At 39.9% G+C, this 18450-nt stretch overlaps 1 protein-coding gene across 1 annotated transcript in view; it reads right to left on the bottom strand.

The window, feature by feature from the left end:
• The window catches only part of LOC133615620 (uncharacterized), a 48336-nt gene that overhangs the window by 5056 nt on the left and 24830 nt on the right, over positions 1–18450 (bottom strand). Inside the window, exons 8-10 of the mRNA XM_061974354.2 lie at positions 12229–12413; positions 5319–5489; positions 3270–3369 (exon numbers count right to left, since the gene is read on the bottom strand). Of these exons, the coding sequence (XP_061830338.1) occupies positions 3270–3369; positions 5319–5489; positions 12229–12413 (456 nt within the window). The remainder of the gene's footprint in view (positions 1–3269; positions 3370–5318; positions 5490–12228; positions 12414–18450) is intronic.

Genomic DNA, 18450 nt, shown 5'->3' with positions numbered 1-18450 from the left:
TGTCCCAATACTTTTGTTAAGTGGTAGTCCGAAGTGTCCCAATACTTTTGTCCAGTTGTAGTCCTAAGTGTCCCAATACTTTTGTCAAGTTTAGGCGTAAGTGTCCCAATACTTTTGTCCAGTGTAAGTGTCCCAAGACTTTTGTCCAGTGGTAGTCCTAAGTGTCCCAATACTTTTGTCAAGTTGTAGTCCTAAGTGTCCCAATACTTTTGTCCAGTGTAAGTGTCCCAAAACTTTTGTCCAGTGGTAGTCCTAAGTGTCCCAATACTTTTGTCTACTTTTAGTCCGAAGTGTCCCAATACTTTTGTTCAGTGGTAGTCCTAAGTGTCCCAATACTTTTGTCTACTTTTAGTCCGAAGTGTCCCAATACTTTTGTTCAGTGGTAGTCCTAAGTGTCCCAATACTTTTGTCAATTTGTAGTCCTAAGTGTCCCAATACTTTTGTCCAGTGTAAGTGTCCCAATACTTTTGTCCAGTTTTCGTCCTAAGTGTCCCAATACTTTTGTCAAGTTGTAGTCCTAAGTGTCCCAATACGTTTGTCCAGTTTTCGTCCTAAGTGTCCCAATACTTTTGTCAAGTTGTAGTCCTAAGTGTCCCAATACTTTTGTCCAGTGTAAGTGTCCCAATACTTTTGTCCAGTTTTCGTCCTAAGTGTCCCAATACTTTTGTCAAGTTGTAGTCCTAAGTGTCCCAATACTTTTGTCCAGTGTAAGTGTCCCAATACTTTTGTCAAGTTGTAGTCCTAAGTGTCCCAATACTTTTGTCCAGTGGTAGTCATAAGTGTCCCAATACGTTTGTCAAGTTGTAGTCCCAAGTGTCCCAATACTTTTGTCCAGTTATAGTCCTAAGTGTCCCAATACTTTTGTTAAGTGGTAGTCCGAAGTGTCCCAATACTTTTGTCCAGTTGTAGTCCTGTCCCAATACTTTTGTCAAGTTTAGGCATAAGTGTCCCAATACTTTTGTCCAGTGTAAGTGTCCCAAGACTTTTGTCCAGTGGTAGTCCTAAGTGTCCCAATACTTTTGTCAAGTTGTAGTCCTAAGTGTCCCAATACTTTTGTCCAGTGTAAGTGTCCCAAAACTTTTGTCCAATGGTAGTCCTAAGTGTCCCAATACTTTTGTCTACTTTTAGTCCAAAGTGTCCCAATACTTTTGTTCAGTTATAGTCCTAAGTGTCCCAATACTTTTGTCCAGTTGTAATCCTAAGTACCGTATTTTCCGCACTATTAGCTGCACCTAAAAACCACAAATTTATTCAAAAGCTGACAGCGCGCCTTATAACCCGGTGCGCTTTATATATGGATTAATATTAAGATTCATTTTCATAAAGTTTCGGTCTCGCAACTACGGTAAACAGCCGCCATCTTTTTTCCCCGTAGAAGAGGAAGTGCTTCTTCTTCTACGCAAGCAACCGCCAAGGTAAGCACCCGCCCCCATAGAACAGGAAGCGCTTCTTCTACTGTAAGCAACCACCCGCCCGCGTAGAAGAAGAAGAAGAAGCGCGCGGATATTACGTTTCATTTCCTTTGTGTGTTTACATCTGTAAAGACCACAAAATGGCTCCTACTAAGCGACAGGTTTCCGGTTCATGAAAAGACGCAATCTCTCCATCCGCACACGGACTACTATTTCACAGCAACTGCCTAAAGACTTTCAAGAAAAGCTGGCTACTTTCCGTGCATATTGTAAAAACAAGATAGCTGAAAAAAAGATCCGGCCAGAGAACATTATCAACATGGACGAGGTTCCACTGACTTTTGATATTCCTGTGAACCGCACTGTGGATACAACGGGAGCACGTACGGTGAATATTCGCACCACAGGGAATGAGAAGTCATCCTTCACTGTGGTTCTAGCTTGCCATGCTAATGGCCAGAAACTTCCACCCATGGTGATATTCAAAAGGAAGACCTTGCCAAAAGAGACCTTTCCAGCCGGCGTCATCATAAAAGCTAACTCGAAGGGATGGATGGATGAAGAAAAGATGAGCGAGTGGTTAAGGTAAGTTTACGCGAAGAGGCCGGGTGGCTTTTTTCACGCAGCTCCGTCCATGTTGATATACGACTCCATGCGCGCCCACATCACGCTGGTTTTTAATATATTATTAAAGTTTGACTGACCTATCTGACTGTTTTTTTGACATTCCTTTAGCGCAGTTAGATGCGGCTTACAACACGGGGCGGCTTATAGGTGGACAAAGTTTTGAAATATGCCGTTCATTGAAGGCGCGGCTTATAACCCAGGGCGCCTTATGGTGCGGAAAATACGGTATATATATATATATATATATATATATATATATATCTAGAATTCGCTGAACGTCAAGTATTTCTTATATATATATGAAATACTTGACTTGGTGAATTCTAGCTGTAAATATACCCCTCCCCTTTTAGCCACGCCCCCAACCACGCCCCCGTCCCACCCCAACCACGCCCACCACCACCCACCTCCCGAAATCGGAGGTCTCAAGGTTGGCAAGTATGAACTAATTAGATGACCATAGTAACTAATTAGATGACCATAGTAACTGGTATATCATGCAAAAGCGCAGATTCCAAGAATGTAAAGACTTAGTATAGCTGAAGACTTCCGGTCATTAGAAAACATGAGTGCACATCATAATGGCAGCTACACTTTACATCTTAAAAGAGCTAAAAAAAATTATTTGGTAATGTCCGGCGGGCCAGATTTTAAATCTCAACGGGCCGCATGTGGCCCCCGGGCCTTAATTTGCTCAGGTCTGCATCAGAACATTGCAAGTGGCTAACCAAAATATTAGAAAATACTTCTTAAACCACTAACGAGTGCATGTTCATAGCCCCACTGTATATCCTCCAGTAGTTCTGTTCATTAACAGTTTACTTTTCATTAAAATAGTTTGTTTACTTTCCATGAATGGTTTGTTTATTTCTATTCAAAGTGATCAACAATTAAGCTGATTATAACCTACTCAGTGTCCTAGTGGTTAAGAGTGTCCGCCCTGAGATCGGTAGATCGTGAGTTCAAACCAAAGACTATAAAAATGGGAGCCATTACCTCCCTGCTTGGAACTCAGCATCAAGGGTTGGAATTGGGGGTTAAATCACCGAAAATGATTCCCGGGCGCGGCCACCGCTGCTGCCCACTGCTCCCCTCACCTCCCAGGGGGCGATCAAGGGTGATGGGTCAAATGCAGAGACTAATTTCGCCACACCTAGTGTGTGTGTGACGACCATGGGTACTAAGAACTAAGAATACACTCTGAGACACAGATCGTTCACATGTATGTACCTCTGCGGTCCAGTGTAGGTTTTGAGATGCTGAGGATCTGCGGAAGGCAGCTGCCCATGTCCAGGTCAACCAGCGCCAACTCATTCATGAAATACGGTAACTTTAATGAGACAAAGGATAAAATCAAGTTATTTTTTGTAATTCTAATTTATACTGTATTGAACTGAACTATATTTGAGTCGAGATACACTATATTACGAAAAGTATTTGGCCACTTGCGTTGACTCACATATGAAGTTCAAATGCCATCCCATTCCTAACCCATAGGGTTCAATATGCCTTTTGGGAAGGCTGTCCACAAGGTTGCGGAGTGTGTTTATAGGAATTTTCCACCATTCCTCCAAAAGTGCATTGGTGAGGTCACACAGCTCCGTTCTAATTCATCCCAAAGGTGTTCTATCGGGTTCAGGTCAGGACTCTGTGCAGGCCAGTCAAGTTCATCCACACCAGACTCTTGTCATCCATGTCTTTATGGACCTTGCTTTGTGCACTGGTGCACAGTCATGTTGGAAGAGGAAGGGGCCCCGCTCCAAACTGTTCCCACAAGGTTGGGAGCATGGAATTGTCCAAAATGTTTTGGTATACTGGATCATTCAAAGTTCCTTTCACTGGAACTAAGGGGCCAAGCCCAACTCCTGAAAAACAACCCCATACCCTAATTCCTCCTCCGCCAAATGTCACACTCGGCACAATGCAGTCCGAAATGTTACCGTTTTCCTGGCAACCACCAGATTGCCAGATTGAAAAGCGTGATTCATCAGTCCAGAGAAGGCATCCCCACTGCTCTAGAGTCCAGTGGCGACGTGCTTTACACCACTGCGTCCCACGCTTTGCATTGGACTTGGTAATGTATGGCTTAGATGCAGCTACTCGGCCATGGAAACCCATTTCATGAAGTTCTCTGCGTACTGTACGTGGGCTAATTGGAAGGTCACATGAAGTTTGGCGCTCTATAGCAACTGACCGTTGACGAGGTCTCTATCTTCAAAGCTTTGAAAATAAATGACAAAATACCTATTCTGTTCTGGTGATAATTTAAACTCAGCTTATGTGTCATCAAAAGAATTTGGGATTGACCAGTAACTTAATTTCCCTTGGAGGAAGGCCAAGCCCAACTCCTGAAAAACAACCCCACACCATAATTCCTCCTCCACCAAATGTCACACTCGGCACAATGCAGTCCGAAATGTTACCGTTTTCCTGGCAACCACCAGATTGCCAGATGGAAAAGCGTGATTCATCAGTCCAGAGAAGGCGTCTCCACTGCTCTAGAGTCAAGTGGCGACGTGCTTTACACCACTGCGTCCGACGCTTTGCATTGGACTTGGTGATGTATGGTTTAGATCGGCCATGGAAACCCATTTCATGAAGCTCTCTGCGTACTGTACGTGGGCTAATTGGAAGGTCACATGAAGTTTGGCGCTCTATAGCAACCGACCGTTGACGAGGTCTCTATCTTCAAAGCTTTGAAAATAAATGACAAAATACCTATTCTGTTCTGGTGATAATTTAAACTCAGCTTATATGTCATCAAAAGAATTTGGGATTGACCAGTAATTTAAATTCCCTTGGAGGAACATCTGGTCCAAACGCAACACCGTGCAGAAAGTCTTTGCACTATGCGCTTCAGCATCCGCTGACCCCACTCTTTGGTGGCTGAGTTACTGTTGTTCCCAAACTCTTCACTTTTCTTATAATAAAGCCGACAGTTGACTTTGGAATATTTAAGAGCGAGGAAATTTCACGACTGGATTTTTTTTGCACAGGTGTCATCCTGTGACAGTTCCACGCTGGAAATCACTGAAAGCGGCCCATTCTTTCACAAATGTTTGTAGAAACAGTCTCCATGCCTAAGTGCTTGATTTTATACACCTGTGATTAGGACACCTGATTCTCATCATTTGGATGGGTGGCCAAATACTTTTGGCAATATAGTGTATTTACACATGCAAACCAATAGGTGGCGCCAAATGAATATACTAAGCTTTTCTTCCCACAATGGGTTCAGAAAACAGTAAATTATTAATTATTCTGTCACTCCCTCCTAACCTTAATCTGGCTGAGTTTCTTCTGGAACTTCTGGGCCACAAGATCGGTCCAGTACAAATCCTGGAGAAAGTTCCAGAAGATCCTGCCTATCAGGGAGTTCAACCATGCAGGTTGGACCTCCGGTGCCGGATATGTCCCTGGCCCGGAATCTGCACTTGCTTCATTTGCAGCCTGCAAGAAATAAGTACCATAGTATGAAAAACATTTGATAGCTACCGTATTTTTCGGAGTATAAGTCGCACCAAAGTATAAGTCGCACCTGCCGAAAATGCATAAAAAAAGGGAAAAAAACATATATAAATCGCACTGGAGCCCGGCCAAACTATGAAAAAAACTGCGACTTATAGTCCGAAAAATACGGTATATGTTTATGGCACAAACAAAACGCAATGAATGAAAGGTATCTATCATACCTCACACAACTTCAGTACTTTAAGCTTTTTCTTTGTCTTCTTGTAGCTATAACACCATAGAGCAGGGGTGCTCATTACGTCGATCGCGATCTACCGGTCGATCTCGGAGGGTGTGTCAGTCGATCACCAGCCAGGCATTAAAAAAATCCTAAAAATGAGCGATCATAAATCTTCACTATGACGTCACTTTCGTCACTTGATTGACATTCACGGCACCCGAGGGTCTTCTGAGATGACGCTGGCTGCTGCCAGCTCATTAAAATTACCGACTGGAAGGCGAGAAACACTTTATTTCAACAGACTCTGGCGCCGTACCTGTCGTCAAAACTCCAAAGACCGACTGCACAGTTGCACAATAAAAGTGCTGCTTCATCCTGCTTGCGCTACCAAAATAAGAGTCTCAGAAAGCTGGCGTGCACAAGCTAGCAAGCTACGGAGTTTGCCGACAATGTATTTCTTGTAAAGTGTATACAAAGGAGTACGGAAGCTGGACAAATAAGATGCCAAAAACCAACCACTTTCATGTGGTATTGGACAGAAAGGAGGACTTTTTTTCTCCTCCATTCGAAAATGCGGACGTTATCAGCACCACTGTCTGATTCCAATCAATGCAAGTCATCAGAATCAGGTAATACACCAACTTATATTCTTGTCTTCATGAAAGAAAGGAATCTATATGTGTTAAACATGCTTGTATTATCTTTAACCACCTTTAAGTTGTTAACAATATTAACTATTAGTGTTAAACATGCTTGTATTATCTTTAAACACCTTTAATTTTTTAACAATATTAACTATATGTATTAAACATTCTTGCATTATCTTTAAACACCTTCAACTTGTTAACAATATTACTATATGTGTTAAACATGCTTGCATTATCTTTAAACACCTTTAACTTGTTAACAATATTAACTATATGTATTAAACATACTTGTATTATCATTAAACGCCTTTAATGTATTAACAATATTAACTATTTGTGTTAAACATGCTTGTATTATCTTTAAACACCTTTAATTTTTTAACAATATTAACTATATGTATTAAACATTCTTGCATTATCTTTAAACACCTTCAACTTGTTAACAATATTACTATATGTGTTAAACATGCTTGCATTATCGTTAAACACCTTTAACTTGTTAACAAAAACATATATTTCATAAATAAGTAAATATAAATGATATATATGAATGAGGTAGATCTCCACAACTTGATCAATTGAAAAGTAGCTCGCCTGCAGTAAGATATCAGCAGCATCACTTCAAAGTTATGTGTTAAGTTTAGTTAACTTTTACATTAGTGTGCGGAGTAAAATTACATTTGTGAGACACATTTACATGACCGACTTAAACAATCCAGAACAATTGATAAATTACAAAGTTTTCCTGCACCATATCGTACGTAACGAACATTTCGGTTCCGTACGTACTTTGGTTTAGAGGTCACGGTTCGGTTAATTTTCGATACAGTAAGAAAACAACAAAATATAATTTTTTGGGTTATTTACCAAATTTGCAAAATCTTCCACCAAAAATATTTGTCTTAGTGGAATATTTGATGTGAAGTAATGGGAACCTTGGATAGGTCAATAATTCATAATAACATTGATTTTGATTCAATATTATGTTTTGAGCAATGACAGTTTGAAAGAAAAAAAACCCAGCTTTGTTTTATTAGTCAACATTGCAACTTTTTCTAAATTACATTTCACCATAAAGCTTTTTTATTTCACTTTTGTTATGTTTTTGTTTTAATAGTATTTTTAGAATGTGCCGTGGGCCTTTAAAACATTAGCTGTGGGCCACAAATGGAACTCCGGGGCACACTTTTGACACCCCTGCTATAGATAATAAAAAATAAAATGTGATAAATCTATGGGTAAAAAGCAGAGCCTGGCGACGCATGCGCGTTTATCATAACTCTCTCTCTTTCTCTGTCTCTGCCCCTCCCTCACCAATGCTGCTGTTTGTTTTGTTTTTAACCCCTTCTTAACCCTGAACGTACATTGAAAATACACGCAACCCTAACTCAAAATGCCGGACATTTGAGGCATTTAAGAAACTCCGCCCTGACAGCTCCGCAAAAGAGGACATGTCCGGTGAAAAGAGGACGTGTGGTCAGTCTATCCTAGCCCGTTAGCTGCTAGCATGCCGTGTGTTGTGCCTCGGTGTGCATTGTTTACACAACGTGCGTTACGCTACTTAATATGTCCATGTAGAAACTCGTTCGGTACACCTCCGAACCAAACCGGAACCCCCGTACCGAAATGGTTCAATACAAATACACGTACCGTATCATGCTAGACCTTGAGGTTAAGACACAATGGTGCCGTTCATGTACTACCCCTTGTTTACACACATGTTTTTGCTCCCATCTTCATTGAACTGACAGATTTGAAACATTTTCTCCATTGTTTGTTGTTGTTTGTAGGCTTCATATGCACCTAGGCTGGTGTGGTTCTGCGGTTTTAAGGCCGTTTGGATGTGCTGCCAAATTCACTCAAATACCTTTGGTGGAGGCTTATTATGGTAGGGAAAGCTACATTCAATTTACAGACATTCCTGCTGTCAGCATGCTTAGACGCTCCCTCAACACTTACAACATATTGTGCCATTTTGTCTGTCCTGCAGCAAAGTCTAGTCCAGGGGTCGGCAACCCAAAATGTTGAAAGAGCCATATTGGATCAAAAATACAAAAAAAAAAATCTGTCTGGAACCGCAAAAAGTTAAAAGCCTTATATAAGTGTTATAATGAAGGCAACACATGATGTTAAGTGTCTATATTAGCTATATTAGCCTACTATCAAAGGCTGACGCAAATCTTAGTGGACAGAAATGTTGTATTTTAATTTTTATTCTACACATTATTGCAACATTGGAAATCATTAGTACAAAGGAGGCTTCTCACAGGATGAGATAACTTCTGGAAATTACTGGCTCAGAATGGCCAATAGATGTGTGTGTCCAAGTTAAAGGTATAGATGTGTGTGTCCAAGTTAAAGGTATAGATGTGTGTGTGTGTCCAAGTTAAAGGTATAGATGTGTGTGTGTGTGTCCAAGTTAAAGGTATAGATGTGTGTGTGTGTGTGTCCAAGTTAAAGGTATAGATGTGTGTGTGTGTGTCCAAGTTAAAGGTATAGATGTGTGTGTGTGTGTCCAAGTTAAAGGTATAGATGTGTGTGTGTCCAAGTTAAAGGTATAGATGTGTGTAGATGTATGTGTGTCCAAGTTAAAGGTATAGATGTGTGTAGATGTATGTGTGTCCAAGTTAAAGGTATAGATGTGTGTAGATGTATGTGTGTCCAAGTTAAAGGTATAGATGTGTGTGTGTCCAAGTTAAAGGTATAGATGTGTGTGTGTGTCCAAGTTAAAGGTATAGATGTGTGTGTGTGTCCAAGTTAAAGGTATAGATGTGTGTGTGTGTCCAAGTTAAAGGTATAGATGTGTGTAGATGTGTGTGTGTGTCCAAGTTAAAGGTATAGATGTGTGTAGATGTATGTGTGTCCAAGTTAAAGGTATAGATGTGTGTGTCCAAGTTAAAGGTATAGATGTGTGTGTGTGTCCAAGTTAAAGGTATAGATGTGTGTGTGTGTGTCCAAGTTAAAGGTATAGATGTGTGTGTCCAAGTTAAAGGTATAGATGTGTGTGTGTGTGTCCAAGTTAAAGGTATAGATGTGTGTGTCCAAGTTAAAGGTATAGATGTGTGTGTCCAAGTTAAAGGTATAGATGTGTGTGTGTGTGTCCAAGTTAAAGGTATAGATGTGTGTGTGTGTCCAAGTTAAAGGTATAGATGTGTGTGTGTGTGTCCAAGTTAAAGGTATAGATGTGTGTGTGTCCAAGTTAAAGGTATAGATGTGTGTAGATGTATGTGTGTCCAAGTTAAAGGTATAGATGTGTGTGTGTCCAAGTTAAAGGTATAGATGTGTGTGTGTCCAAGTTAAAGGTATAGATGTGTGTGTGTCCAAGTTAAAGGTATAGATGTGTGTGCCTTTGACTTATACACACACATCTATACCTTTGACTTGGACACACACACATCTATACCTTTAACTTGGACACACACACACATCTATACCTTTAACTTGGACACACACATCTATACTATAGATGTGTGTGTCCAAGTTTTTACAATCTTTGAAAGCTGGGTAACGTTTGCTGTGGTCTGGAACAACATGGCACATAAACAACTATGAGAAATGCAGCCAATATTACATACAGACAATGTGTCATGAGCATTGGCGTTGTTAGGCCTATTTTAGGGGGGCTCAAGCCCCCCTAAAATATTCTTAAGCCCCCCTAAATAATTTGGTGTTATTTTTTTTTTTTTTTTTTTTACAAATACATATTCATTATAAAGTGGCCCGAATATGAGTTTAAATAAATACTCATATAACCTGTTATTATTCACTCAGTTTCCCCTCACTTCGTAGCGTAAGGTAGAGAGCCCCTTTAGTGCGTCGGTATCCAATCCATTCCACTTGTTCATATAGAAAATGCCCACATCACTCAAATTCCAGTCCGCATTTTCTCTGCGACCTTGCTTGCGGTCCTGCAGGTGTACGAAGCACATTATCTTCCTTTACAATGAGTGAAGCTGCACGAAACCTTGTGTGTGCAATTGTAAATAATTCAGTTTTTTAAGTTTTGTGTTTCTTGTAGAATCTATATAAAGTAATATACATTAGCCTATTGTTAAAATAATGAAAAACACATAATTAAATATATTTGTCTTATTGTATTTTTACATTAATAGCTGTTGTATTATTATAGGATGGCTTGTTAAAACATTTCATAGGATTTTCAGAGGGAGGAAAAACCAAGACATTTAATATAAAATGTAAAATGAATAAATACATAAAAAGAAAAAGAAAAAAAAATGGTTAAAAGCCATCGTCCCGGGGAGCATTTCATTTCATCCCGTGCATTAAAAAAAAAAAAAAAATAATAACAATGAATCATTTCTAAGTCTTTGTTAGCCGTTTTTGTGAAGTTTTGTGCTCGTGCGTAACATTCGCTCGCATCCTGTGCATCTCCTGGGGGCTAAGCCCCCCCTGCCCTTAAAAGCTAGTGACGCCCCTGGTCATGAGACATGCAAATATAAATTAAATACACAGAGGAAATAACTAAAGGAAATTAAATTTGCTCAAATATACCTACAAAACGAGGCATAATGATGCAAAATGTACATGTTAGCATCGATTAACTCGCAGTCAAAGATTGACCAATTTTACCTGATAAAAGTGTTGGAATAATTGTTTGTAAGTTATCACAAAAGAAACGTTGTATTATGAATGCTGTCTTTCGAGGCCTAACAAGAGGAAGAATGCTCGTGAAACGCCACTGTGATTTCAACACGGACAGATGGCAGGATCTGCTCAACTTCCAGAGGAACTCTCTTTGAAGTGTTAAACGAACTCTCTTTGAAGTATTTCACAAACTCTCTTCCAACTATTTGGTAACCGAGGTCAACGCTATTTACGACCCGCTGCCCTCTTGAAGTTGCTGTGGTCAGGAGACGGGAGGGGTTATCCATTGTCCTCCAACACCTGCCCCAGCTGGATCCAGGAAGAGCCCAAGCCCGAGAAATCCTCTTTTTGGTCTTCAAAGCGACCGAAAACAATGACTGTTTTATATACTTCCCATTCCTGCTGTGACATGTGTTGGTGCGTGAACATTGAACATCTGAATAAATGAGGAGACGAAAACCTTCTTGGTCAGAGCGTGGTGCAGGACTGTACAGAGAGTGCAGTGGCCATGTCTCTCCTCAATATTGAGTCCAAATTGAATTCTGTCTGTTTGATTCCTTGCCTTTTGTCTTGTTTAATAGATGTCCTCAGTGTTTGAACGTGACAAAAAGCACTCCAGCATATCAATAAAATCAACAAAGCTCACCCTTGTGCATTCACGCACAGCATAAAATGTTTGGTGGACAAAATGAGACAAAGAAGGAGTGGCATAAAACACGTCTTTCTGTGGCAGCGTCGGAGAAAGTTGTGCATGTAAACACACTACGATGAGTTCAAGGATCGCTGAAATTAATAGGACAAAACGGCGCTTGCCAAATACTCTCATCAGTGTTTAATATTATATATTATTAATATATATAATATATATAAACATAATATTAATATTATAATATTCATGTTTAATATAAACAGTGGGATTTCAAACAATTCGGAAGGTTTGTGTCATGTTTGTTATCCTACAGAAAATATATTTAAAAAAAAATATTTTTTTTTTAATTTTCACACATCTCCGAAAGAGGTCCAGAGAGCCACTAGGGCGGCGCTAAAGAGCCGCATGTGGCTCTAGAGCCGCGGGTTGCTGACCCCCGGTCTAGTCAATAGTGGTTGTGGATTTCTCTGCAAATAACTGCTTGCTAACAAATTTAAACAAATCTTGCTCATGAAAAATTGGGAGCAAAAACAATTTGTATTTACATTTTCCTTGTGTGTAGTTTACATCAACATAATATTGCATCATTGCACAGACCTGGTCAGCTGTGGGGTTTCTCTTTTCGTCACGGCCGAGGTCGGGTGCAAAGTTAGGACTCTCCGAGCCAACGAGCTGTGTCGTAGGAGCGCTGTAGTCCAGCGGCTTTCTCATGGCAGATTCTGGAAGGTTCTGAAGCTCCTCTGTGCTTTCTTTAGCAGCATCTCCTTGTGAAGTGCCTGAAACTGACAGATTAAATGGCAGGATCTTGCAAATATAACCACAGTCAAAACATTAGTACACCTAAATATCATTTTAGTGTAACAAGGTCAGAGCCAGTATGGTTTTGTCAGTGTCTCCCGTTGAAAAACTAATTGGGGTGTTACCATTTAGTGGTCAATTGTACGGAATATGTACTGTACTGTGCAATCTACTAATAAAAGTCTCAATCAATAATCAATCCCTGACGCCTTGCGTTAGCATACCTGCCAACTACTCCGGTTTTCCCGTAATTAGTACGGTTTTCATCAACCTATTCCGGGTTACGGTTGCAGTGATTTTTTTTTAAGTTTTATTCACGAAATCGCGTTAACAACAATGACAATCGACACTGCTTCCCGTAACTTCCTATCGAGCCATTCCGAATGCCATGCGCGAGGCTATTTATAGCACCGCTGCCAAGCACGAGGCACCAGTTGCCATTGTTTCCAAACGAGCGAACGATCGTGGAATCAGCCGGAGAAAAATCGCAAACGAGTCTTAAACCGAAAAGAAAACTGCAGTCATTCCGTGAAGAATATTCAAAAGCCTATCCGGGAATAATTATCCGTTCCAAAAAGGGTGAAAACTACGCGAATTGCACCTTGTGCAGACAAGATTTTTCGATCGGACACGGAGGAATTAGCGATGACCACGTTGGGACAAAAAAACACAAGTCTAATGCCGTTGCTAGCGATACAAGTGGAAAACTTTCGTTTTTCGGATTTTAGCCACGAAAAGGTAATGCCACCAATGTTATCTATTGGAATTGTTTAGTACTGTTATACTGTTAAAAGTGTTTATACTATTTATGCTTTCAAGTCCAAGTTGAAGAAATCTTGTTAAATGTTGACAGCATAACTACCAAAATACAGAAGTATGTCCTTAATATTTTTGCAGTGCTATTTCTGTTGAAAAGTTCAAATGATTACATTAGAGATGTGATGTGCCACTTTTCAAGTGTCTGATGGCTTACATTAATTTTCATTAATTTTTCATATTTTGAATTCTTTTGAAAGGCTTACAAAAAAACTACATTTGAATTGTAATTCCATGCTATTGACAGGACTATTAATTTTAATGAAGTTAGCTTACCATGTTTACAGTATGATAATTGTGATAGAAATGTGAATTTTAGGCACAGAATATTTTTTACAATTGAACAAGGCAGTAGATTATACAAGCTTGGACAGAAAGTTAATAATGATACCAATTTTTTTTTTAATGGAATTGTTTAGTACTGTTTTACCATTTGTTTACTGTAAAAAGTGTTTATACTGTTTATACTTTCAATTAACAAATTGAAGTCTTGTGAAAGGTTGACAGGATAACTGGCATTAACTGTCAAAATAATTTCAAAACTATTGAAGTTAGCTTACAGAATAAACATGTCAATCAACCCATATGATTTTTGCTGTAATATTTTTGTTTTGAAAAGTCACTGTGACTGATAGAAAAGTGATGGTTTTAGCAACATTTTAACCTGTCTGAAGGCTAATAATCATTTTGCGTCGGGGGGCGAACCTGAACCCCCCACCAGGACTTAGTCCTGGACCTACCGGGGCCTGCGGCCCCTGGACCCTGGCTACTAGGTTTTTCTGATTTCAAAAGTTGGCAGGTATGCGTTAGACATCGAGTTGCCAGCTCGGGCTTTTAGCTCGATGCCCAGCGCTCTCACACTTTCATTCAGGAGAGAGGTTCTATCCCCGGTGGACCAGAAACAGAGGGTGAACCAGGCGTTACATTTGCACCCCCCAAATAAACCCAATAAAACATTTCTAATCTGATCTTGAATCCTAAAAACCCCTGGATCACATCATATTGATCTATGCCAGAGTTTTTCAACCTTTTTTGAGCCAAGGCACATTTTTTGCGTTGAAATAATGCAGAGGCACACCACCAGCAGAAATCATGAAAAAAACGAAACTCAGTTGACAGTAAAAAGTCGTTGCCGCAATGGTTGGATATGACTTGAAAGCATAACCAAGCATGCATCAATATAGCTCTTGTCTCAAAGTCACCCTGACTTATTTGGACTTTTTTGCTGTTTTCCTGTGTGTAGTGTTTTAGTTCTTGTCTTGCGCTCCTATTTTGGTGGCTTTTTCTCTTTTTATGGTATTTTCCTGTAGCAGTTTCATGTCTTCCTTTGAGCGATATTTCCCGCATCTACTTGGTTTTAGCAATCAGGACTATTTCAGTTGTTTTTATCCTTCTTTGTGGGGACATTGTTGATTGTCATGTCATGTACATTGTGGACGCCGTCTTTGCTCCACAGTAAGTCTTTGCTGTCGTCCAGCAATCTGTTTTTGTTTACTTTGTAGCCAGTTCAGTTTTAGTTTGGTTCTGCATAGCCTTCCCTAAGCTTCAATGCCTTTTCTTAGGGCATACTTGCCAACCTTGAGACCTCAGATTTCGGGAGGTGGGGGGTGGGGGCGTGGTCGGGGGCGTGGTTAAGAGGGGAGGAGTATATTGACAGCTAGAAGTCACCAAGTCAAGTATTTCATACATATATATATACGTATATATACATATATATATATATATACACACACACATATATATATATATATATATATATATATACATCCTGAAAATATGCAAACAATCAAACTTGCATAAATAAATATTAAGGAATATAACATAACTTCGCTTCTGAGAGTTTCAAAATGTAATGAATAAAATGCTAAAGTTGTTGATAAACAAGCAATTATTTTAACAATTAAATATGGTCATTTTAAATGAATTATTATGATAATTTAAAATCAATTATTTCAAATATGTTTATTTTAATGTATAATTCTATGGCTGGATGTAATGAGTCACGAAAAAATAAATAAAAATACAATTAATTTTGATGTTTTTAGCAAAATAAAAAAAATTAAAAATGTATTTAGTTTTTTTTAATTTTTATTAATAAATATATTTATTTTTAGGTAAAATAAACATAATAATACAATTTACTGTATCTCTAGTCTGGATGATTTAGTTCTTGTCACCCTGTTGTCCTCCCGTTATGAAAAAAGGCTGTCCTCACTCAGGTCCGCATGGAGCTGGAGGGGGCGTGGCTTCCAGCTCCGGCTGAAAATCGGGAGATTTTCGGGAGAATATTTGTCCCGGGAGGTTTTCGGGAGAGGCGCTGAATTTCGGGAGTCTCCCGGAAAATTCGGGAGGGTTGGCAAGTATGTCTTAGGGGCACTCACCTTTTGTTTATTTTTGGTTTAAGCATTAGATACCTTTTTTTACCTTCAAACTGCCTTCCGCTGTTTCCGAAATCTACAAAGCAATTAGCTACCGGCTGCCACCTACTGATATGGAAGAGTATTACACGGTTACTCTGCCGAGCTCTCGACAGCACCGACACTCAACAACAACACATCATTTGCAGACTATAATTACTGGTTTGCAAAACATATTTTTAACCCAACTAGGTGAAATTTGACAATCTCCCACGGCACACCAGACTGTATCGGCTCAGTGGTTGGAAAAACACTGATCTATGCCACTTAAGTCTACAATTGGAAAAACCACAGAATGTGCGGGCCATTTTGCCATTTTTCACTTTCAAGACCAATACTGTCAACATTTCCACATTTTTTCCTAACATTACAAATGTGCCACGGGACATTCAAAAATTAGCTGCGGGTTTGGAGGTTGCCAGGAAAACGGTACATTTCGGACTGCATTGGTGGAGGAGGAATTATGTATGGTGTGGAGTTGTTTTTCAGGAGTTGGGCTTGGCTCCTTAGTTACAGTGAAAGAAACTTTGAATGCTCCAGGATACCAAAACATTTTGGACAATTCCACGCTCCCAACCTTGTGGGAACAGTTTGGAGCGGGGCCCCTTCCTCTTCCAACATGACTGTGCACCAGTGCACAAAGAAAGGTCCATAAAGACATGGATGGCAATAGTCTGGTGTGGATGAACTTGACTGGCCTGCACAGAGTCCTGACCTGAACCCCATAGAACACCTTTGGGATGAATTAGAACGGAGACTGAGAGCCAGGCCTTCTCCACCAACATCAGTGTGTGACCTCACCAATGCGCTTTTGGGAGAATGGTGGAAAATTCCTATAAACACACTCCGCAACCTTGTGGACAGCCTTCCCAGAAGAGTTGAAGCTGTTGGAAAATACCTATAAACACACTCCGGAACCTTGTGGACAGCCTTCCCAGAAGAGTTGAAGCTGTAATAGCTGCAAAAGGTTGACCCACATCATATTGAACCCCTATACAATATCCTACCCGTGCAATACATGCGACTAATTGTTATTTATACTCCGGTACTCTTGTCTTGTTCTGTATATTGTACAGTAATATGTATTTTGTATAGTGTTTTGTATATTGTACAGGATTGCTTATTATTTTTATTGGGTAGTAGTCTGTTTATTTCAATTCTTAGTTTTATCTTTATTACCTCCTGTGTAATTTATTTTTTAATCCCATATTTGTTCCCACTACCGCACCTTAAATTGGAGTCCTTAATCTCGTTATATGCAAATATAATGACAATAAAGTCCATTCGATTCTATTCTTCTATTCCATGGGTTAGGAATGGGATGGCACATGGATAAATGCTTTAAAATGTAATATCGGAAATTATCGGTATCGTTTTTTTATTATCGATATCGGAGTTTTTTTGGACTTTTTTTTAAATTAAATCGACATAAAAACACAACATACACTTACAATAGTGCACCAACCCAAAAAACCTTCCTCCCCCATTTACACTCATTCACACAAAAGGGTTGTTTCTTTCTGTTATTAATATTGTGGTTCCTACATTATATATCAATATATATCAATACAGTCTGCAAGGGATACAGTCCGTAAGCACACATGATTGTGCGTGCTGCTGGTCCACTAATAGTACTAACCTTTAACACTTCATTTTACTCATCTTCATTAATTACTAGTTTCTATGTAACTGTTTTTATATTGTTTTACTTTCTTTTTTATTCAAGAAAATGTTTTTAATTTATTTATCTTATTTTATTTTTATGAATTTTTAAAAAAAGGACCTTATCTTCACCATACCTGGTTGTCCAAATTAGGCATAATAATGTGTTAATTCCATGACTGTATATATCGGTTGATATCGGTATCGGTAATTAAGGGTTTGGTCAATATCGGAATATCGGCAAAAAGCCATTATCGGACATCCCTATATGTGAGTCAAGGCATGTGGCCAAAAACTTTTGGCAATATAGTGTATGTGCTTCAACCAGAATGTACCAATAGTCTAACGGTCCAACATGGTCCTCACCAAACGCTGATAGCTGAATGTCTCCCCCCTCCCCATTTTTGTCGTACTTTCATCCTGTATTGGATCCTATTAGGCCAGGGGTCGGCAACCCGCGGCTCTTTGATCACTCTGATGCGGCTCAGCTGCATACTTGCCGACCCTCCTGGGAGACTCCCGGATTTCAGTGCCTCTCGCCGAAAATTCCCGGGATTAATATTTTCCGATTTTCGCCTTAACAATAATAATAAGGGTGTGCCATGATGGTACAGCATTTAGCGCCTTCTACAATCTGTATAAACAGCGTGCCAGCCCAGCCTGTTGTTGTGTGCATCTTCTGCTTGCACACGTAAGTTACAGCAAGGCATACTTGGTCAACAGTCACACAGGTTACACTGACGGTGGCCATATAAAACAACTTTACACTCTTACTAATAATGCGCCACACTGTGAACCAAAACCAAACAAGAATGACAAACACATTTCGGGAGAACATCTGCACCTTAACACAACATAAACACAACAGAACAAATACCCAGAATCTCATGCAGCCCTGACTCTTCCGGGCTACATTATACACCCCTGCTACGACCAAACCCCACCCCCACCCCAACCCTGCTCCCCCACACATCAACCCTCCTCCCCCCCCTTCCCCTTCCGTTTGCGCTTGAGGTGGGCGGGGTTTGGTAGCAGGGGGTGTATAATGTAGCCCGGAAGAGTCAGGGCTGCATGGGATTCTGGGTATTTGTTCTGTTGTGTTTATGTTGTGTTACGGTGCAGATGT

This window comes from Nerophis lumbriciformis, linkage group LG22 (genome assembly GCF_033978685.3).
Source record: "Nerophis lumbriciformis linkage group LG22, RoL_Nlum_v2.1, whole genome shotgun sequence".
Lineage (NCBI taxonomy): Eukaryota > Metazoa > Chordata > Actinopteri > Syngnathiformes > Syngnathidae > Nerophis > Nerophis lumbriciformis.
Note: the sequence above shows the minus strand (reverse complement) of the source record. Positions and strands in the feature narration are given on the sequence as shown.